Source organism: Pecten maximus, chromosome 5 (assembly GCF_902652985.1).
Source record: "Pecten maximus chromosome 5, xPecMax1.1, whole genome shotgun sequence".
Classification (NCBI taxonomy): Eukaryota; Metazoa; Mollusca; class Bivalvia; order Pectinida; family Pectinidae; genus Pecten; species Pecten maximus.
In genome coordinates, this window is record NC_047019.1 from 13,372,478 (window position 1) to 13,397,625 (window position 25,148).

The 25,148-nt window shown below is 35.2% G+C and overlaps 2 protein-coding genes across 2 annotated transcripts in view; both read left to right on the top strand.

Annotated features, from left to right (window-relative positions):
• The first annotated feature begins 1,179 nt into the window (after positions 1-1,179).
• LOC117328315 (protein jagged-1-like) lies at positions 1,180-24,153 on the top strand. Its single transcript, XM_033885838.1, has 4 exons — positions 1,180-1,666; positions 20,432-20,933; positions 22,048-22,176; positions 24,056-24,153. Exons 2-4 carry the CDS (start codon positions 20,498-20,500, stop codon positions 24,151-24,153), a joined length of 663 nt encoding a protein of 220 aa, XP_033741729.1. The 5' UTR covers positions 1,180-1,666; positions 20,432-20,497.
• Positions 24,063-25,148, top strand: part of LOC117327218 (protocadherin Fat 4-like) — a 30,468-nt gene continuing 29,382 nt past the window's right edge. The window contains exon 1 of the mRNA XM_033884088.1: positions 24,063-24,310. Within this exon, the coding sequence (XP_033739979.1) occupies positions 24,182-24,310 (129 nt within the window). The 5' untranslated portion in view covers positions 24,063-24,181. The remainder of the gene's footprint in view (positions 24,311-25,148) is intronic.

A 25,148-nucleotide genomic window follows, 5' to 3' on the forward strand; every position in this document is an offset into this window, starting at 1 on the left:
TACTCCGCATTTCCTTTCCACAATGAACCTTCAGGAACTTCTTTCTGACCTAACATAAACTATTAATATAATCAAGGATTAGATATATATTTGTTGTGTTATTGAGCTTAATAAAAGGAGAGTGTACACTATATAAACTGCGAAGCGGATTTTGATGAAGGTATATTCCATTATTTGTAACTTAATTTTCTAGTATGCACAATCTCTACATGAGGAAATTCGTTTTTATTGATGAACTCTTTTCTGTTAAAATAATAAGGGCTGATAATCCAAATGTTTAAGCCAATCAAAATGCTTGTTACAAGAAAGATTTAATTATGTTGATATAAATTATTTTCAATTGTTGTAAAATGCTGTTAATGTGTATACGTTTTCATATTTTGTACTTTCGTTTGAACGAGCTTGTGCGATAAACTCTGTTTGGGAACCAAAGTTTCCATTCTTTGAAATAGTGGTATGGTTCAGAATATCAGCACTTTCATGTTCTTTTGAAGTCAGAACATATAATTGCAGTAAGTGCACCTTTCCTGTATTTTCCCAATATCTAGTGACGATTAATGTATAGAACACTCCTTCTACAATCCTACGCTTTTGGTCACTAGAATCGCACACGTTTCCTAGAAGGACGAAATATTTGTAGGACGTCAAATGGAGGGTTTCCGGTTAAGCCCCACAAGTGATCCTCCATATAGTCATTGAATTGACAGATGACGCTCAAAAGTATGAGCTATTTAGGCAGACGTAGTAAATGCGATTTCTGCAAAAACTTACACAGAGCGACTATAACCATTTACTGAAGATATCTAAAACGAAAACAAAACATGTATTTAACAATAAGGATAAATGTACACTAGTACTAACAAAACATTGTCTAACAATGAGGATATATAAATACAACCGTCTTTAATCTACCCTGATCCCTTAAATGAATGAATGCATTAAGAAAAGCCAATGATATACCTTGCAATAAAAGAACACTGCCCCCGTTGTTTTATAAAGCCCGTATCTTAATCGTTCAGAACTTAACACTGTCACAAATAGCCAGTTCAGTATATCGGATCATTTCTCAGGGACAAGACGTTCTGCACCGCTGTTTCCTTTAATATTTAAAGTGAACCCGGCCCTTAGTGCTATGTTAAGGATCAGCGGAGAATGTGACAGAATAGGTGATACCTTACACTTAAGCCTACAGGTTTCTGGGCCTGTTTCACTCCGGTGTGTACATACCCAATACCTCTATGTACATGTGTATTGACAAAATGTTTAAACGTCAGAGCTCCTGGTATGAGGCGGAGTCCAAGTTCACACAACACTGACCTTCTGTCAACTGTCTCCTCGTGCTTTTTCGACGACAGATTTTGCTAAATTTGTACAGAAATGACGAAAAGACATTAATCTGTATGCTAGCTTGTACCCAAATCAAGCCATCTATCACAGAGATAGTGAAGATTAATCAACAACGATATTTGTCTGATAAGTGAAGACGCACGTGATTTCCTTCTAAAAGATCTTACCTGGATTTATTGTGTTTCATCTTCAATTGCGATATCTCGCCTGTGTGTATGCGTGCTACCTGTTTTCCCACTCCTTAAGCTTTTGGAATTATTTAGTGAAATCATTTCGGGAATAAAGTTTCAAATTAAATTGGAGTTTGCATCCTCATAAGGTATGTATAAAAGTTAGATATTCTAATATTCAAAAAATAATTTAACTGAAAAAGTGTAATTTTAATTATAAGTGTTAATTTGTCCCATATGTATATTTAATGATTTTAATACAATACTTAAAGTTAAAATGAAAGTGACTATATAAGTATAGTCAATGTACATATAATTATTTAAATAGCAAATGTACTATGTGCAGTATGATTAGGGTAGGTTTTCGGGGAATAGTGAATCAAGTAAGAAAATGATTTATATCAGAGTCTTCGATTTCTGAACATATCCACTTGTTTGTGTTAAAGATACCTACGATTATGTTACCTTTCTAATACGATAAACCATGATGGAGGATGCTACAAGGTATGTCAGTTTTACAGGTGTGATCAAAGTGAACGACTGCTGTCGGCCTACCGCTCCGCGTGTAATCTTATACAAAACATGACATTTTTCCTGTTAACGTAAATCTATATACACTGTTTTCATATGGTAATTCTAGATTTATAACGTATTAAAAGAAACGCTTCAGTCACCACATAAGTGAATTTAATTGTTAAGCTTTCCACTTTCTTCGTTATTTTACTGTATAAAAGGTTTACATAAAATTTAATTTTTACGTATAGGCAATATCATTTAGCAGTGTCCAGTTTACATGTCACTTAAACAAATTATGTTACCAGTTATTGATGTTTCAAGTGAAACATGGGCGTTGTATATCATGTACCCCTGTTTGGTGTTTTGTCACTAGTTAGTGCATTAAAAATAGTAAGACAACTTTCCTGTCATCAATCGATGCTGTGTTCATTATGAAATATAATTTTCATCATGACAACATGTTTTATTTACTTGTATGTTAATTAGGAGTTAAATTAATCAAGACGTCAGCAATTAGGCGTCCTCAATAGTTTCAAATTATAGGACAAGTACTGAGTGTGCAGAAACAATATACCTGTACTCTCAGAATCCAGTTTCTGCTATGGCATCCTCTTAACGAGTATACTTAGCAATATAACTTTGCATAAGATACTAAAATAGGTGTTCAGAAGATCTTTATTTTATTTAGATTATCCCTGTTACACCATTGAATATATTTTTGTGACAAATGTTAATGGTTTGGCAACAGTAATACATGATTGCTTTTCGTTTACAGAAATTAAAGCTAAACATGCTCCGGATAAAATGTCCAATATCAATTACCTTATTAAAATCTATTTCTGAATTTTTGAATGAATTGGTCATTCATTCTTACATATTCAGTGATGTTGTATACAATTTGTATTTCCATACACTCTAATTTCCTTTTAAGTATTGTGAAGTATTTACCTCTTGTGACTAATTAGTGTATTTCTCTATGAATACCAGTAGTATTTTAAGTCTGGCCTTTCTTGTCAGTCTTATTCTAAAGACTCGTTTTACGACACTCTCCTGACTGGATGACATATCAGCCACTTCCGGTGTTGAATAGGTGTAGTCGGTCTTTTTTTAAACCTCGTTTCCTAGCATGACACTCTTAAAACTAGAACTTATCACATGAACTGTGTGTAGCTGGGCATTCATTATACTGCTTGACATGGGGAAATATATCGGAATTAATACTAACGGTTCTAATCAGCACTGTATATTTATATAAGTAATTACATATGTTTACACAGTATTTTCCCTCACAAAGAAAATGTGAAAATATGATATGTGTTAAACGTCTAGTTTAACTTCTGTTTCCGTGTTAGAGTTATAGTGATAATATAATATATATTGATAACGCGATGGAAAGTGAAACCGTCGTTGTAGGGGAACGAAAAACAAAAGTGGTGCGCCATATAGGATATCTAATAGATAAATATGAAAATGCAGTGTCGAGGGATCATTTTCATGACGTGTAAAATGCATGTCAGTTAATATACACCAGGAACGCCAGGCACTGTCCTATGATTTATACTGGACGATATGACCCTTACTTTTTTATATAGGGACTTTCGAGGCTTGATACAAACTATGCTATTTATATATATAATACTTATCTGAGGGAGGGGTGGGGGGAGGGAGGGATAAGTACATGGCCATATATATGAACCTTGGGTTAGGAATTTGTACGTATTATTGAAATGGAAATGTCCTATAGGGATAGAGCTGTTTAGCTTCTTGGTATGTCTGGCGGATTACAGAGTATTATCAGTACCACAACAGGACACATACATTGATGTACCTGGAGAAACACGACGATTAACAATACTGTACTGAGGCTCATACTGATGACCTTGTCATAGAAACGAAGTATTCAATACTGAAAATCCGCACTATCTCTCAGTAGTACGGCTTTCCATGTCATGTTGACAGCAGCCTTATTGGAAACAATTTATAAACCTCGATATGTACATGTAGACAAGTGGATATTTTAATTTGATGGATATACAGATTAGGATATGCCAATAGATATATGAAGATTTTGTTTGGGGTTGTATTCCCTCGCAACAGCTGAGATCGTCGGCACACTGAAGATGAGATACAAGATGATATGAGAGTGGGAGTAATGTCTTAATATGATAACCGTGGAAAACGCGGAGTATGGTGTTCGCTGGGTTGGGGGTCTTTGTTAATAGTTTGTCATATCTAATTTCAAATTTCACAAAATCTGCATAACAACATTGAATATACCGAGACATGTCTCAGACTACAAAGATGTAACGAGAGAGTCCCTGATAGAGGTAGATACTGTTGGTTTAAGAATACCCGAACGTACAGCCTTACACAAATTGTACCTATACCGGCTTCACAGGCAAAAATCGGTCACAATAGTTTCAGAAAGTACACCAACCGACTGTATAACAAACACACTTCAGATTACTAGGTGAATAACTTTTAATAAGCAGATAAAAAACAATTATGAAATGTTGTTTTTATGTTTATGATGGTCACAATTTTACTTTTTTTACCAAAACAACTGAAACAAAAAGTCTTTTTTTTCTTTAACATAATGAAAGGAAACAATTTTGTCTATTATTTTTATTCGAGATTTACTTTATAAAAAAAAAAAAAATAAGAAAAACATTCTCGGAAATAACAACTTTTGTAGTTATACATGTATATCATGTAGTGTCTCAGATATATCCGTAACATTGTGTTATTTAGTAAACTTTCACTTATCACGTATCTACGTTAAGTACAAACACACTACAATGTCCGGGGTGGGTAATCTCTCTGAAATGTTAGACATGGAATGTGACACAGGTAGCTAGTGTCTGCTGAGTGTTTGGCATATTATGTGTTAAACACCGGTCCATCTTGCTTGAATGTGATCACCTGGGAACGTGTTTGCTTGTCATTCCGTGTGACTGGACAATAGCCTATAAGGGCCAGGGTGTGGCCACATTTTCTGTGTTATTGCGTTGTTGCCGTATGTAATCTTATTCCGGGTGGATTGATGTGCCAGTCTGTAGCTGAAGGGTTGTCTTATCCATTTCATTACAACAGTAGCACTCCTTGCCCTACCTGGTCGATTGATCTAGGTGAAGGCAAGGCAATGAACAACGCCACACTTAATTGGCAATCATTTCTCAGCATGAAATGACCTATTTTCGACATTCCCTTCCCCTGTGTTATCTCCGGTTTGGTAAGACCCTAGATTACCTAGGTAGATTTCACAATAGGATTCCTCGTCCATACCTAAGTACCCGTACCTGTAATCTCCAGACCGTGGAACGTAATGAATACATTATGCCTCCATATAGTCGTTAGAGCGGATTCGCTGCTATTTCGTATAGTGCTTTTAAATTAAATAAGATTTAACGTGAATGTGGAAGTGATAACAGATATATCTCCAATACATTATTCTCAGATAAAGGCAGCATATAATTTACCTTGTTTATCTCATATTATCAGTTATCAAACACATTCGACTGATCCAAACACGCCCAATAATTCAATCATAGCGTATTATACATGTACATTGACAAAATCACCCCATGTTTACAGAAAATGCTGAATTGCCAAATGCAATCTTAAATTGATTTCATTCATAAACATTATCTAAAGTATATAATATCAAGCATAAATGTTTATGAAAAATAAATTTTCATGCATTTTATACTAACATTTTATGAATATTCTAATTATAAAAAAAATATTTACAAACATATACTATGGATTTTATTAACGTTGAACAACTAATTTCTATTTAATATAATCATTTCTGAACCTACATATGTATTTTAACCTCTATATAAAGACCATTCAATGACAATATGACCTTTATAGGCAGTTGACCTTCATAAAGGGGCTGATATGCAATAATTAGGTAACAATTGAAACCCCGATCGGCGGTCTTTGCAGACAATTTTTTAAAGTATTTTTGTTTTTAACGAAAAATCGTTTAATTGCGCATTGTTGTCTTAATAATAAAGAAATTGTTTTTGCGTAAATCACCAATTATATGAAGTATACATGTTGTACTTGTTAAGTTAGCTATAAATCTGGTATGTATAATCTATTGTTTTTTTCTTTACGTAGTTGCAGGATAGTACTTTATATGCATTAATATAGCTTGCTTTTAAATATACGAGTATTGTTCCCAAACAGGTTTCAATGACTACAATGACTTGGTTAATCTTGTTCTCAAACCTAATTTCGTGTTGTAAATATTCTTTTATTAGATTTTGCACTTTGTGAATTCATTTGATATCGGCTTCGGTGAAGAATAAAATTAAGAAAACATGAAAAAAAGCCATCATATCCTAGGTGTTTTCCACGAGTATATGGTACGAGATACAATAAAGCCCAATTTTCTCTTTTTTACGCTGAATACCGGTATACGTAGATGGTACATATTCATGAATACCTTTGCTGTATATTTGACTTTACGTTCTCGTCACCTGAATCCAAATTGAACCCAGTAACATATCATAAACGCTCTAGCGCATTATTAGACATTGTTAAGATCGTTTACAGCCCGCGACTCGCTGGTGTGATTTAAACGTGAAATGTCGATAAGAAAGAAAGTTTTCCTCAGCATGAGTGGTTTATTTAAAAGGTAATAAAAAGGTAAATTCTACTTCAGTTCATCAGTGCCAAGTGTACGGGTCTTTTGTCACAGGGTGGTGGACATGGAGTTCAGATTTCTTCTCACATCCAGTTTGACCCCCTGGATAATATCTAGAAAAATTCTACAATACTTTCACACATCCACATGTCTGCATCTTTGTTATTATAAGGTTATTTATTGGTGAATTCTTTATCTGCTTGTGGTTTCAATCTGTCATAAAGCCAAAAGTGTAATACAGTTAACACATTTTGATCTTGGCAGCATTTTAAATTGTACATAATTCTCTTATTAATAGTGTGGATGGTTTACCCCACATTTTCGATCGTATGGAAGCATTAAGATATTGAATATTAAGTTTCCCGTTTTATTTCCGCTATGTTCACTCGAAATATTTAGACCAGGTGTCCTGAAAGGGTAAGCGTCTCCTATTTTATCGAATATTATAATCAGAAGGTTTCAATCCCTATAACTAAGATGTTGAAGAGCTATAATTCGTACAAATGAATGTCAGAACAATGACTAATAATAAATAGCAAAGTTTCTTCTTTCAAAAGGCAAAGAGCCGATTATGAAATCAACTTGATTATTGCGACTGCCCTATTTCCGTGAGTATGTACGACCAGTGTATATTAAATCAAGCTTCTCCTTTCACGTCTAATTGATGAAAGAATCAAAATGTGTGCCATGAAATGTAAGTAACGAAAAGCAAGAAATCTGGTGGAGCATTTTTTGCATTTATATCATTATTACTAATTCTTTGCTAATAAAAACCCTGGCACATACATCGTGTGATTCATAATACCAAATTACATTGCATATTTCATAGCAACATGATAGGCTAATGATTTGTATATAGATATGACGTGGCTGTATTTTCAAATGCATGAACAACACGATATCTCATTTTTGTTTGTGAAACATAAATGTCTTAAGGAACCAGTACGAATATAAAATATAAATAAGAAGGTAAATTTGCTTTTTCGACAAAGTGAATTAGAGTACATGTAATTACATGTACTATATTTTTTATAAATGTTAAAATATGACAGTACCTTCTATCAGCACTGATTGAGAAACTTAGACTTATTTCCTATTCGACTTCCTATTATATTTCCTTGTGCTGTATGACGTCAGATGTTGTCGATCCTCATTGCTATACCCGGTAGTTCCATTGACGTCACCCTGGTTATCATTTTAATGAGGTAACTTTACACGGATCAGTCACAGGTTTGTATGGCGCTTTCCCTTTCGGAACGCTTGGTCTTATTTAGCATGCTTTACCCTCATTCCATCGATTTTGAGTTTTGTGTGCACGTCGAATTACAGTAGGTTCCTAATGGTATTTATCTTTTAGTTCAAAAACGAAGACGCGTTCCTGGTTTGATAATTCGATATACATTCATGTTTCTAGTGTAAAATTTTGACCATCCTCATTGCTTCCATGTCATAGATATCTGTGTAAATCTTTGATACATGATACCTTGTTTAGTGTCAGCAGGTTCCTTTGGTGTCCGTGTACCTACTCTATAAAAGTAACACTGTGCCTCAGGCCGATTCCTAAAAGAACGACGTCATCTATAAATAATGCATTATCTCTCCGTGACTGATTTGGATAGCAGACATGAGGCCAATACATAGGAGGCGTGCTCAATGTTCTTAGAATGTATTATACCTGTGTTTGTGTGTGTTTTATAGAAATCCGGACGTGCGATATATGTAACTCGACTCTCTGAGGGAATAAATGCCGAAATCTGATACGTGAAATGATTTCATTATACGGGGTCTGCTTGGTACTTTGTGATTGGGGCTAGGTAGGGTCATTCGGGGACTGAAGACTCTCTCGTACTCATAGGCCATATAGACTATCGAATGTCTAGAAAATCTTTATTTTTACAAGAAAATGTCTTTTCGTAAGCACTTGTAAGACAGATTATTTACACGAATAAACATTGTTTATGGCGGTATATATATAAGAACTTATTGTGATGAAGCTTAATCGTTTCTTAAAGCATTAAAAAAAGCAGATATGAGTTCTATCTTTTCAACCATCGCAACTGGTTGTGCTATGCAGCTTGAAATAGGAGTAATAAATGCTCAATTAGAAATGTGTAGCATTGTATCATTGTTGTTATATATATATATATATATTAGATCATTTATTTCATTACATACCGTAAATATAGGTTGATACCGCGAAACCAGTAAAAGTCATGTGTGTGGCTTCTGGTGACATCGCAACTGTATCCTTTTCAAAATGTTGTGTGATGATATAGCTTTTTGAACTGAATTTACTTAAAAGTTGATAAATATATACGAAATGTACTTGAGACACCACATCCCGGCGTAAAGGGTGTAAACATACTATTGTCGGTGTGATTGACAATGTACTTTTAGGCTATATAGACGATATGAAAACATGATGACTTGAATGTAAGTTATATAGAAAATGTAAAATGTAAATTTCAAAGTGTATTTATACATATATAATTTCATGTACTTCAGATGCATTATCAATATTCTTATAAAAAAAATTGAATGCAGCCCGAACTTGGTATATATATTTTAAAATTACATTTGACATTTATGGTTCATATTGAAATTTTCTGTCCGTGGTTTCATTATTTGAATGTATAAAAGGTATGTGCAAGAATTACAACGTGGTAACACTTTGGATGGAGCAAAGTTATAGTAATTTGGTATTAAATCACCTGTTATGTCAATATTTGTTATTTAACGATGATATTTATATACTGTACTGTTTGATGGAATAGGTGATAAATAAAATAATGATACATCACTTTTTTCATTTTTTCGATAACATTTTCGCGTGTTGGCATTTGGTATCACTCCTTACAATGCACCGTAGGTAACATTTAATCGATGAAAATAAACTTGACTATGACAGAATAAATAAATACTTAGTAACGAGCTGATGACGTGACCAGATTAGTTATAGATCAAATGTCTGGAACTCCCTTGGCAGAGAGACTAAAGAGGTCTGCTGGATATTAACACACAGTGTTACTTACATCTGTCTTTAAACTTGATCCCCGGCTTTCCTGAATTCTGGCTGGCAACCATTCATGACACTGTCTAAATAGCCTAGTGACATTTTAATTACGACAAGATGTTTTTCAAAAAAAGAAATTTACCTGACAGTCCTTTGTATAAAAAACAATACAGTAAATATAAAGAGAACAAATGTACTAATTCTTATTATAGACGATTTTTTTTTAACATAAAACAATTAATAGAATGAGTTTGGTCCATCCAAAGTCTGGTCTCGCATAGCATAGCATCTCACAGTTTTGGTATCTGTCAAAGTGTTTAAGCCTATAATTTAATCATTATGGACGCAAGGTGTTAATCTGTGTATCGATAGATTAAACACCACTGAAATATCGTATGGAAAAATACATTCTGTAAATTAATATTATTGCAGCTACCTTGTGTTGCATAGAACCAATTTCTGAATATATTCGTTTTGTACTTTTCAATATATTCATCACATAATTCATAATTGTTTGTACTACATTGTAAATGCAAAGACAGATTACCTTTATCTTGAATACCTGAATGTTGTTGTTGACTGATTGATATGGATGTTGACAGGTACATATGTTGATACTTACCGTAGACATATGGCCCTTTGGCCTACGGCTTCAATAAAAAGGGGATGGTCTTAGCGAAGGGACCTTCTGGCCATTATTGATGACTGCTAATGACATCAGTCACCATTAATTCCCTTCCCTACTTTTATTATTGTTTAATTTCAATCACGTTTTGCTTTTTTTCGTATGTTTATATAAGGTATGCATTTACTATAAATTACCTGTATCTCATATGTTATAATGATTACTTGATAATAAACGTCAAATGCTTAGTTAACCCTCCACTGGCGAGGGATATACTACGTTTTCCTGTTGTAATTGGGTCATTTCCCTAAAATTTACATTTTAGTTTCTCATGCATATTCATAAATCAATTTGAAATTAGGCATTGCAATGCTATAGAAAATTGTTTAGCATTGCGATGTGAAATTCAACTTTCATTTTTTTAAATGAAACGAACCTGGATTCGAATCACCGAAGTGCAGCCAAATATTGATTTGTAAAAGAAAATGAATGTATTCTGTGTATTTTCGTAACTCTTTGTTACTGCATCGGAAACCCTTTATAAAAGAACAGAGATTTTTATAGATAAAAGAATAATAGCGTAGATAATAAAAATTGGGTACTATACTAATATTTGTGAAGGGTGTGATTTTCTGACCATTAAATTGGAATGAAAATCTTCTCTTGTATCATAATGCATTTTAATTCCTCGCTTTTCACCTTAGTACTGAGCGTTTGAAAATATGTCTTTAAAACATGTACTTACAACAAAATATTGGACATTCCATTTTGAATAGGAAAAGGCAAGGACCGGTCAGCCCATTGTTATAATGTGGTGACTAGTTAGGCGTAGAGATACTTCAGCGTAATGGCAGTGGAAAATGACCTTGGAATTGGCCCATCCTCGTGATCACCGTCCTAAATTGACCTCGACTGGGGTGAGGAACAAAACCTCAATTAATCTATCGTATATCATAATGCGCAGTACACTGACATTACATTTGCATGGGAAGGTGATGTCATGCTCGAGACGAAATTATCTATTTGTTTAGGATTATGCGTCCTCTCACATTGTAAGGACATATAAGACATACATAATGGGATAAAGTGATGGACATTTATAGTGTTATCAGAGTGAAATATCAGGATGTATAACTTTCTTGAAAGTCCTGAAACCAAGCGGCAAAACGTAATGGATAATTGCATATACAACATCGCAATATACGATATACATCATTGTATTTATATAATCATAAATACAAACGGTTCAATGCCATCTAGTTTGAATAATATTTCTGTGTATTTTCGGTATCATTTATTCTAAAGGAGGACAAAACTTCATTATTGATATGCAAACTCCTAGTCGTGGCAAAACTATTGCTTTGTTTATCTTAAGCATTTGGTGAAATCGCTAGATAATTTCTATTTACGAATGAGTGTTTAATTTGCTATTATGTATTACTGTTATTGAAATAGACGTGCGCAACATTCTAATGATTATGACGAATCTATAATTGACATTTAACACAAGGAGTCTAGTGTATACTTAAAACAAATGTAACATCAAGGCCGTGAGTTAACAAGTCTTAATAGCATGTACCACCGCCTCTATCCGACCACGGAAGTGTTAAGATATCCTTCACCCCCGTCAATATGGTGGACAGGTTCTACAGGACATAAACTTCCTGAAATAAAACTTTACTTTCACTTTCACTAGTAAGATATCTAAATAAAACTGTTTGTCAGGATGATAAAATCACACTCGAAGTCATAAACACGCTTAATGGTATGCATTAATGACTTTCGCAAGTATGTTTTTATGATGAAACATTATAGACATTAAACGATCTGATATCCAAACGTGCCGGATGTGACGTCACATACCCGTGATCCTCTTCGCGGCGTTATCGGTAGCTGTGCACATAACATGCATTAATAGGACATAAACGTAACATGCCATGTATTACTTTATACCTACATATGCTGTCATTTTCTCTTGTTGTCACGAATTACATTCTAAAATAAGATATCAATGGGTATTTTTTTAAATCACCGGTTGAGACGGGATCAGTTTGGTTTGGTTTAGTTTATTTTGTTTAACGTCCTATTAACAGCTAAGGTCATTTAAGGACGGCCTCTTGTGCGTGCGATATGGATGAGTGTGGTGAGTGCGTATGTGTGTTTTGGGAGGCTGCGGTATGTTCGTATTAAGTCTCCTTATGATAGGCCGGAACTTTTGCCGATTTATAGTGCTACCTCACTGAAGCATACTGCCGAAGACACCCAGCAGCACACCTCACCCGGTCACAGTATACTGACAACGGGCGAACCAGTCGTCCCACTCCCAATATGCTGAGCGCTAAGCAGGAGTAGTAACTACCGTTTTTAAAGACTCTGGTATGTCTCGGCTAGGAGACAGAACCCAAAGCCTTCCTCACAGGGGCGAACGCTCAACTAAAGGCCAAAAGTGAGGCAATTGGCAAGCGAGACATTAGGAAGAAGAAAGTTGTAAAGAAAGAAGAGAAAAGATAAGATCCCAAATTTAGTCGCCTCTTACGATCATGCAATGGGGGCAGCAGATAAAATTCTTACGCCCTACCTGCAGGGCACGAGACGGGCTCAGAGGATGCTGTGTATTTCATGATCTTTTAAATCAAACAATACCCAAAAATACGAAATGGATTAAATAATGCACTTAAGATCTATATTTTAGAGCTTGTTTAAGCTCTTACGCATTATGATGTCCGTAGAATCACTAAAGAGTTACAGAAGGACGAAACAGCTGCATGATGTCCTTGACATCACTGACGAGTTCTAGAAGGACGAAACAACTGTAAGTCCCTTACATGACGTAAGAGTCCTAGAAAGACGAAACAGCTGTATGATGCCCCTAGCACCACTGACGAGTCCTAGAAGAACGAAATAGCTTATGCTCCTAACATCACTGACGACCCCCAGAAAGACGAAACAGCTGTAAGATTTGCCAAGCATTCCTGACGACTTCTATGAGAAAGAAACTGCTTCATGATGTCCGTAGCACCACTGACGAGTCCAAGATTAACGAAACAGCTATTTTCCCCTTATTTATCTAACGAGTCCAAGATGCATGATGTCTCTGGCAAGACCTAGAAGTACGAAACAGCTGCATGCTCCTAACATAACTGACGAGTCCCAGAAGGACGAAACAGCTGCATGCTCCTAACATAACTGACGAGTCCCAGAAGGACGAAACAGCTGCATGCTCCTAACATAATTAACTGACGAGTCCCAGAAGGACGAAACAGCTGTATGTGTTCCCTAGCATCTCTGACGACAACATCACTTACATAACTGATGTGCTTTTCTGTGGGAAATCTCTCTCATCTAGGTCATCAACATGTATGTTTTGACATTGCTTACCGCTTACAATAGCATTCAAACAGACAAACAACTTGAAAATGTGTTCCATATCTTATATCTACAGCCTAAATTGATTATCTTACAAATAATAACTAAGTAAACAACACAACCCGAAACTTTTGGAGCCGATAACTAGAGACCGGGTCGCATTATATGGTATGTATTAAGTTACAATACTGCGTCAACACAGAGTCAAAAATGTCTTGTGTTATTCAAATTACATATTATAAGCACATATTCAATAAAGTAGGAGTCTTCTTTCCTTAAAATGAAAATCTGACCGATGGAAACATAAGATATATAGATATAGTCACCACAATGTGTTATCCTGGGCGTCAGCTGTGTGAAATGTAAATTGCGTTGTCATTCATACTGTCGATATTTCCTGAACAGGGTCCGTGTTATATATAAAACATTTGATCAGATAATGTTGTTGTCTCGAGGGATCTTAAATGTAAACCTTAATGTTCTTATAATGATATTGAAATTTATGTATCTTAAGAAAATAATGTATACAAACAACTACATAAGGTATTTATAAGGCATTTACGTTGGTATCGAGTATGCTTATACGGTACGTAAATTTATAATACATATTACATACTGTATGTAAGTTTATCGACTAAAAAATACCGTATGTACGTTTATGGAGTATAAATTACCGTATGTAAGTTTATCGAGTATAAAATACCGTATGTACGTTTATGGAGTATAAATTACCGTATGTAAGTTTATCGAGTATAAGTTACCGTATGTAAGTTTATCGAGTATAAAATACCGTATGTACGTTTATGGAGTATAAATTACCGTATGTAAGTTTATAGAGTATAAATTAACGTATGTAAGTTTATCGAGTAAAATATACCGTATGTAAGTTTATGGAGTATAAATTACCGTACACGTTTATCGAGTATGAAATAACATATCTGTTTGTAAGTGTATAGAGTATAAAATACCGTGAATAAGTTTATCGAGTGTAGATTACCGTAAGTTTATCGAGGATAAAATACCATGCAAGTACACGGTTGAAGAGAACTTTCTAGAGTCATTTTATAGTACTGTCACTCTGAAATGCTATACCTGTACACGGTAGAATCGCACCACACACCCGTTATTTTATACTGACAAAAGCTAACCACCAGCGACTCGTTATGTTACAAACAATTCCATAGACAATGGTTAACGAAGTTCGAGGCACAGCAAGTCTAAACCGACAAGTTATATTATTCTGCTCCAAGGTCTTGGACTCTGGAAAAGTGTTTACACATGATTCTCCATCAAATTGAGCAATGTTGGATAATCAAACAGTTTAATCAGAACAACAACAAAAACATGGTAGACACTGAACCATTAAAACCCTGTTAATATTGAAACACGATTTTATGATTTTGGCTACTTTTTTGTTTGTTTATCTCATTATCGGGTCCGTGTAATAATGTAATGTTTCGTCAGTTATTAACGCATATTATTATATAATATTATACTTCAATCAACGTTTGTCTCATAGTTACTGATATTCCCTCTCTAGAAATATATCGTAACTATACATACTTTGTTAAATAAAGCCAAACGTCCTACGAATGAATACGATGATATGAAGATAAACCTTAATTTGCCCATTGGAAAATATATCGAAAATATTTTACTTATTTTGCATTCGTTAACGATATGTTAAGCTGTCAAAGTGCTTAATTGATTATATAGTCAGGGTACATATTACAAACTCAAACTTGTCAGTATAATGTGACCTGGTGCTGTGTCCTGATTGGTGTCTTCGTCAGAATTATTTCAGTGAGGTAGCACTATAAAGTCAACATCAGTTCTACATTCTCAAAAGAAGGCAAATAACACAGCCTCCCGAAAACACAAAACTTTGACACATAAACTCTCACCAGGCATACACGGGAAATATAATTCAATATAGAGTTATTTTAAAATGATACACGAGAGCATATTCAGAATCAAATGTATCAGTAAACCAGTCAGGAAAATGTTGTCCAAAATAAAAACATAAGCGTAACCTACAAAGTATGTATTTGTGTATTACGGTGACTCCCACGAAAGCAGTGATTTTTAAAGTAAATGGTTAATCCACTCAGTTCAGGAATGAATCATAATAAACCCGTATTGATGTTAGTCAAAACCTCATTGTTAAGGTCGAGAGTGGATTATCAACCCTTCGCTCCTAATCCAGAGACAAACCGATTATCTTTGGGTCACCGAGAAATGTCACATACTAACATAGGAGTTATTTGACTGAAGAATCACATGTGTACCAAGTATAAAATGATTAAATCCAAATATGGTGATGTTATAGTTCTAAATGGAAATAGCTGTGAAGTCATATTGTATTCACATAACTAAAACACATACCAAAACAAAGGCGAGTTCAATGAGAACTACTATAGTATATGATTTTAAAGATACTAAATTGTTCAGATATTTGTCTCACATAATGGGAACAAGAAAGTTCCCATTGAATATACAGCCATCAGTGTCTGCTTTATCTAGATTATAACAAATTCCAATCAATGGCGTGGAATACTGGACTTATCTCTCAATATAACTCTTCGTTTGCATTGCTAATACACAAAGGTGACAGAACAGTTTGTTGTCATTTCACGTGTACAATGAAGGCAATGACATATATAATGGATTTTAGACTAAATATTTCCGCAATGTTGAACCAAGAAAAGTCAATTTGTGTAGGAACTATCATGACTTTGTAAACCGGTTCAGGGTGGAGGTAAATGTCGCACAGCGAGGTTATTCATGCTCCACTGGGTCTATTTATACTATTTACACGACGAATGGAAACAAATATTGACACCAGGATATCATAAAACTGCACCCCCATCTTGACAGCTTCTTTACAAGGCTTTACTATAACTACCAATCCCCGCGTGTTGTAGGGTACCCGGTTTAACCGTGTCGCCGGTCTAATTGGTCTCGTGTTCTGTATCTGTATACATTGGCGTCACGATAAATATCAACAATAAGGGGATTTATATCTACGACTGAATGAGACATACAAGTATTCGTATGTGTTTACTTAACTGAGTCTGGGCGTGACCCATTAATGACAGATACAATTTAATAGTCGACCTTCGTTCATTTCTAAATGCAGTATCATACGGGTATCATTATAAACAAGTCTGCATGCGAAAGTGAAATCTGGTTTACAAAACCCAGTTATGTTTATTTAATCAGAAATTTCTTTTAGTTTGTGCTAGATTAGATCCCCCTCCCCACCACCACCATCACCACCACCACAACCACCACCATACACACCACACACACAAAATTATGTTGCTACGTAAAAGAAAATAGTTTAAACGATATCAGGTTTCATAATTGGCATGCACAATTTATAAAAGGGGATGCCTTGACCTTTTATGACCTGTCAGTGATGCTAAAGGAACAGAATGGACATCCAGAAGGAATTTTTATTTTAAAAAATAAAATAGACCTGAACAAAATACTGGAATAGAGGACAGGAGATACATCACCCCCTAAACTTAATCAGTTCGGTACTTTTGGGATAAAGGATAAGTCTAACAGAATATGAATAGATGCCTTTTATAGACATCAAAAAACGTCTAAAAAGCAGTGTGTATATTCTTTTTTTTATTGACGACGTGTACAAAGAAAAATCATTCAAATATATTTTCATAACATTGCTCTTATAATTTGAATAACTATAATATTTCTTTAAGTATGAATCACAATCCTGTCAAAGATTTTTATACAGAGATTGTTAACACATGCGTCCAAACTTGGTCCTTAGAAAAATGTGAATGTCATGTTCTGATTTCAGATCAATCTGTCAATCTAAACTTTTAAAGTAAGTGAATTTCAGTTAAGGTCTGGTTTATTTGATAAGTCGTTGGATAACGCTTCCGGTCTGTCACAAACACATTTTATTTATGAACGTATGTTACACCCGGGCTTCCAAATACAGGCATTTTCAAACATTTTTTTGCTATTGTTTTATGGGCGGGATAAGAAGATATTCATCCTGATCTGTAGAAGAATAGAAAGAACTTATTCATAACCTGCACAAAGAACATTCATCTTACAGGTATGCTAGGTCAGTTAAGGAGCTTACAACAGTAGATCCTATCTGATTTCTTTTTAAATACTAGACAATACATGTGACAAAGGACTGTTCCCACTGACAGTGTGCCAAAAACCACTCTATTGTTATCTTGTCCACCTGAATGTACTTTTTATTAATATTTTTACTGCGATCAGAATATGTTTCGTCTTTTTGTTCGCTTTCCGCTGGCAAAAGAAACTGTCATAGTATACGTGTGTGAAAACAAATTCTTTGCATAAAAACGAATGTCTTTGTGACTTCTGAGGATACCATGTTTAAGAACAATATGTATTACTTCTTTGTTGCACTAGCCAAAGAATGGAAATTATATTGTTGTGATCATTTGTTTAAATAACAATAGTTGACGTCTTTTTTATCCTTTGATATACATGTATATTACGTATGTGAAATTTGTTTAGACTTATTAGATTTAGATACCAGCATCATATTCGTAATTATTTAAGACGATTTTTTTAGGATATTTTTTTAAACAAATGTAAGTTCTTTTCATATCAAAATTTAAAAGGAAATAGATATTTTTCTGAATATCAAATAAACCGATTCTAGTATGTGGTACATTGTTGATTACAAATTAATACTTTTAAATGAAAAAAAAAATGAGTAGCGGTTTAGTGTGAAATGTTGATATCGAAACAAAGTATAGTACATGTATATAGCGTCTCTGTTTTCAGGTCAAATGATTTGGAATCAATAATTATAGCTGCCCGTCGAGTCATGTTTACAAAGCTTTAACACACTTTAACAAACACAGGTAACTAGAAATAAAACCACCATACATTGTATGTAAACAATCCAGAATATTAGCATGATAACAAAACCAGACTTTCAACTCAAAATTGATAGAATAAGGGTAAAATGCGAACAAAAACGATTTACATGGAAGCTCTAAGAAAATTACCAGGATAGTTAAACCAAGTGATTCGATAGGGCGAATGTCTTCTCCTTCCTCAACAACAAGCGTGATACAAATCTAGGTCAAATTACGGTTACATCCCTTTATTAAAATGAGAATTAGGCAGACGACAACGAAACCAATAGGCATGTCAAAAAGCATCAAACATGTATGACTTCATATCGCATACAGAAATAGAATATTTCCAAATGAAATCATGATGTCGCCAAAACAACTTTCGCATGTTTTCACAAACCTTCACCTCTACAACCTTCACCTCTACACCCTTCACCTCACCAACCTTCACCTCACCAACCTTCACCTCTCCAACCTTCACCTCACCAACCTTCACCTCTCCAACCTTCACCTCACCAACCTTCACCTCTCCAACCTTCACCTCTCCAACCTTCACCTCACCAACCTTCACCTCACCAACCTTCACCTCACCACTCACCAACCTTCACCTCTCCAACCTTCACCTCACCAACCTTCACCTCACCAACCTTCACCTCTCCAACCTTCACCTCACCAACCTTCACCTCACCAACCTTCACCTCACCAACCTTCACCTCTCCAACCTTCACCTCACCAACCTTCACCTCTCCAACCTTCACCTCACCAACCTTCACCTCACCAACCTTCACCTCACCAACCTTCACCTCACCACTCACCAACCTTCACCACACCAATCTTCACCTCACCACTCACCAACCTTCACCTCACCACTCACCAACCTTCACCACACCAACCTTCACCTCACCGACATTCACCTCTCCAACCTTCACCTCACCACTCACCAACCTTCACCTCACCAACCTTCACCTCACCAACCTTCACCTCACCGACCTTCACCTCACCAACCTTCACCTCACCACTCACCAACCTTCACCACACCAACCTTCACCTCACCACTCACCAACCTTCACCTCACCAACCTATCCAAGCGTTTAATTGTTACATTCGCCAGTACATATGTCACGGAAATTGGATCAAGCCCTTGAATATCGAGGCAACTCGGCATGAAAACACTGTAGGTAGAGAAAGCAGGGATGTTACTATCTAGAAATGGAAAATTAACACTTGTGAAACTAAAATCATCACGATTATCAAAGATATTTCATTCTTTGATATTGTAAATCTTGTTATTGATGCTAGGATCCAAACGTTAATGGCATCCAAAAGCCAATGTAGGAGAATCGAAAACGGCCAGCATAACTGCAAGACACACGTTAAAAAGGATGTGTCCTGATTCGATATAATAACCAATTTAATATAATTGAACATTTAGCAATATCAAAAAGATCATTTGAATATACATATGCTTATCTAGTGCCACCATAGAATATATTCCTTGTAATGAATATATAACTTCACTATATATATATCTGTTTTGGTCATCTAGAGGACACGTTAGTGATGCTACATGTAGATGCCAAATATCTAAAAATACAAAAGAGAATTCGAGGAAATCGAAATGAGCTTGAACAAATAGTCAACTATATAGTAAGAAAGTGTTACTGACTTAATAATTTATCCAATTTCATAATTTCTTTGTGGAATGTGTATCATTTTTATGAATGAACACAAATAAAAGCAAATTGTCTCACACCCTATCTAGGTTTTAAGCAACTCTCTCTATAGCGTAATGCATATGTGGGTAAGACGTCTAGTTTTTCGCTGCCATCACTGATTGAATAATATCCTGTTTTACAGATGTGACTCATACATAAGTACGAGGATTTGTTGAGCAAACATGCGACACGAGACGACCAAGTCCTGATGAAGTCCCCTTGTAGAATCGCCTTAGTTTTGATCGTGGTCATCCACATCATCAGTAAACCAACATATGTAGGCGCAAATTTAGAGGAAGATAGCGATGAAACAGACGACCTAGACGAGGAGGAGGATGTTGAAGAGGAAAGAGGTTGGGCGGCAGTGAGACAAACGCAAGATGGATTACAATCTTCGCTTGCAACTGAGACGGCGGGTGAACTGGAAACGCCTACAACTTCTCCGGCAAGATGGAGTTCAGCATTGTCCACGGCGGTGTCAGACAGTACTTCCGGGAGTACAACGTCCACTCGTGGTTCTACGACGTCACTATGGACATCCCCAACTGTGCCAACCACGTGTACCCCTGTTTCCTGTCTGAACGGTGGAAGCTGCACTGAAGGCGCTGTAGGGATACAGTGTTTTTGCCCGGATCAGTTTACAGGTAAATAAATTATTTTCAACCTTTATGTCTAGTAATATGTAATGATCGCACATTTTAGTGTTAAAGTGTTTGGTAGAAAGTTCGACCGAACCGTAGTTTCTGATGTTGTTATATCATAATTATAAACATATTGGTGGGCTAAATAGGCCTCCATGTGTGACACCTGAAAGTCTGATGGAAGTTCATAATGGTATACAGATTATCATTAGTTTGGTTTAATAATATTATATCATATAAAGTATTCGAAATAAATAAAGTTTGATGTATGGGTTATTGATGTTTTAATAAGAAACAGGGAACTAAAGAAAAATTAATGGAAAATGAAAAAGTCAACTAACCTGTACACAAAGATACAACTGGAACCTATAGACTGTCTGGGTACATACAAAAGGTCGTTTTTCTTGAAAAAAACAACAACAACAAAAACATTAAAAAAAAAAGTATTCAATAGATATCACACGCAGATATATATTTCGGATAATTACTAATCAGATATCTAAAAAAATAAATTTCACAATAAAGATTGTTTGATATATAAAAGTGTAGTCGTATATAATGTGTAGTTCAATCCTGCTTGTAACAGGCATTTTCATTGGCTAAAAAAATCCACGTTATCAGTCCATAACGTAAAAGATGACGTCGCTTTTGATTGGCTGATCCAGCAGGGTAATAAGAGAAAAGAGTTCCTCATTAAATGTTAATTTTCACACATATATATTGATTGTGTAGAGTATATTAAATCATAAGGATTAACTTGAATATATCATTCTATATTATTGAGCTATAACACGAAAAGCCGGAGTGTATTATCATCATAAACCGCTTCGCGTTTTTGTAATATAGCTCCATAACATAAAATATACATTCAAGCTAATCCTTTAATATATTGGACCTTGTTAATGCGTCACAGTTTTGTTCTATAATTAATTTAAATGAGATTAAAATATTCTAAAATAATTTATATAACTTCACCTTGTATGCGTTTCATTTGTATATACTCCACATCAAAATTTCATGAATGCAATTATCCTTTCAAGAATTTTGTTTTTGATAAATAACGTGTCTTTTTTTTTATAATTCAATATTTATCGTCTGTCTGTCCATTGTGTTGAAGGTGTGTATTGTGAGAGTCTGGTGGCCTGTCAGCCTGGAACGTGCGGGACAAACGTAGGGTGTGTCGACACACCCGTGGGACCATACTGTATGTGTCAGGGAGATTTCAAGGGAGTCTTGTGTCAACAAAGTAAGTATGTAACTATAAGCATTGAAACCGTAACTTAATCACCTCGAGTTTTGTATATCAAAGGATTGTATCAAAGAAACACAAGATATTAACACTTCTTAATAAAAAAAAATCAGTTAGGCTAAATGAACTACAGTGCATCGTACAGCTGTTTCTTCCTTCTAGGACCCCTCAATGATTCAAAGGGTCTAAAGTGATGATACTTAAAAGCATCTGCAGAGAAAACTCTAGATAGGGAAAAAATGTCAAAATCTGGTTTTTGACTGGACGGAGAAGTGAAAAAGCCCCCATCATTTTCAATTTTCATAATTTTTGATATTGGATTTCAAAACATACGCGAAGTGCATGTGCATATTTTCTTAATCGTGTTACTATTCAAATGAGTTAAAGCAATATCTCTTACCGCGGACATGCACGTATGAAAAATGGCAATAATCTTGGCCAATCTTCAAAGCATAAGATATTCCGGATATAGTTTTTCATTCGTCGTCATTTTAAAAAGTATCACAGATATTTTTTCTCGGATCTACATAGTTTTACGACAACGCCTTTGTACACGTACAACCCTTACATGACACAGCAAGAACTCATTATTGTCCACTAAAAATATTTTACAAGGAGGAGGAACATGAATTTTATTACAACAGAAAAAATTATTTTGGACAAAATCCAACAAAAAGGACTGTTGTAAAGTTATAGGTACAAGTTTATAGGTAGGAAATACAACAAATATCCCAGTAGGCGAATCAGAGAGAAAAGGATAAAAGAGATGAAAAGAAGCGAAAAGAAACAAAAAATACAAAACAAACAAAAAACAAACAAAGAAATCAAAACAAAAATCAAAAACAAAACAAAAAACGAAAACAAACGAAATTAACCTGACACTATTCAACGTTCCAGAAAACGCTGTTGTTAGTGAATTTATAACTTCAGACAACCCGGACATCCTAGCAGTAATGACTAATTTTAAGTTGAACAGCGTCAGAGATTAAATCACCTGGTATTTTTATGTGGAGTGAAAAACAATCACGAGACATCCTTAAACGGGTGTAAAGCACAATTAGAGGCGTGTCGAGTCATCCCCAGATGGTCACAGTGTAAAGATATCAAAGAGTAACTATAGATAGTAGGTACAGATCGTATTTCTTTAAGGAGAAACTTGAGGCAAGTTAAGGCTTGAAACACGAGGCGTGACATGGTAGTGAAGAAAGCATTACTAATGACAAACTCCTCACAGACACGAGGACACATCTCAGTTTCCTGGAGTATCATCCTGTGACATATTGATTCTATCTATTGTAATATACATAATACTCAACAAGCTAGGGTTCTATTGAAAGTTCCATGACTTACATTTCATAGAATTCTATCGTGAGTAATAAACATATACAATATCACACCTCTATGTTTTGAATTTAAAAAAAAATTAAACAGTTTTGTGTAAAACGTGACCAGTGTGGTATACATGCCAGAATAAAAAAAAGTAAATAAATAAATAAAAGATGCAACCCCCTTTCTCTGTCCAGAATTTCATTCTTTGCCTTCTGTTTTGCCATTTGGTGGAACAAAACCAACCCGAAATAAATTCGCTACTTCTACGTTGACGTAGACTAGATATACATGTATTTAGATGTCGAAAAGAACCAAGAGAAAATCACACATCCACACACAATGTAAACATTCTGGCATTAAAATTGCAAGGTTTTTCATAAACATCTATTCATTGAAGGTATGCTTCAGAATGTGTTGTCGGTCAAATTGTATTCCTACCTGTGCCAGTTACATGTCAAAAATACTTCTTTTTACAGTTTGCATCAACGCCTTAGACTCTTGCATTGTTCGTATATGTGAACAATGTTTTTCTGAATTTCTCTTCCAGATGACTTCCCTGTCCAATGCTCAGGCTTCTACTGCACCGACTTTTCACGATATATCGGCACAGGGGGCGGGGCCCATCGCCTGTTTTCCCGCCAATAGTACCACCCAATCAGATGAATGTTTCGATATGGATGACGCGTTGGTGTATTCCATCCAAGATCCTAACCCCGGGCCCTTCAACATAACCTACAACCCGTTCATGGACAGCTTTTGTCTGTACGCCGATTCCTCTATGGTACAAGGAGACACTCATTGTGTAAGTGATGGGTAATATTGAATTATGCTACATAAGCTTGCAATTATAACAAGGAAGTGAGTTGTGAGCCCTTACCGGGGATCGAACCGCGACCCTCTGCTCGACAGTCCGTCGCTCTACCGATCCACCTAAAGAGCAAATCCTCCGGGCCCGAGGCTAGAAGGCGACTGCAATACTTTCTAAACGATACACATTCCTTCCATCCGCAATCCGAATAAAATTGATCTTACAGCTAAGAGCACTACATCTTATTCTTTTTAGCAGTATTTGCAGTATTTTATGTATACTACGTTGATATCAAAACTTTAAAATCGCTGAACATTGTCTCCCCCTTTCGGAAGCATATTTAAAACATATACTGTTGTCGCCTGTCTGGATTCCAGTAACTGAGTCCAAGATGACGACTATTTTGCAAAGGCGAGAAGACGTGCATTTTTTGCTTTTTAATTGTCAATTATACTCTATAAGTGAGCAATATGATTAAAGAAATGTTCAAATGATTATAAACACTAAACGTCTTCAAACATACCGTAGTAATATTGATATCGGATTGCTCTCGACGTACGAGTATAGTTCTGGTGATTGATTTGATATACTATCATCAAGATTTACATTTGTAATAATTCAAAAATACATTGTTTATATTAACACTGAAAAATCTTAATTAACATTGTCTGTGGCTTAGTTACATTTATATATCAGAAATCGGTAGCTTAGACAGGGCGTTGCAATATTGGGCTAAATGGGGATTCAGCCGATGTTCGTATTTTTGATAAATGTTAAAATATGACAAATATCATGGAATTGATTCGCTTATCTTCAGTAACTCCTAGTTCAT

What these genes read in the sequence shown, in the direction of transcription:
- LOC117328315 (XM_033885838.1), top strand. Translation starts at nt 20,498, where the DNA reads ATGAAGTCCCCTTGTAGAATCGCCTTAGTTTTGATCGTGGTCATCCAC. An exon ending in TTGCCCGGATCAGTTTACAG is followed by an intron (nt 20,934 to 22,047) that starts GTAAATAAATTA and finishes ATTGTGTTGAAG; the next exon opens with GTGTGTATTGTGAGAGTCTG. An exon ending in GGGAGTCTTGTGTCAACAAA is followed by an intron (nt 22,177 to 24,055) that starts GTAAGTATGTAA and finishes TTTCTCTTCCAG; the next exon opens with ATGACTTCCCTGTCCAATGC.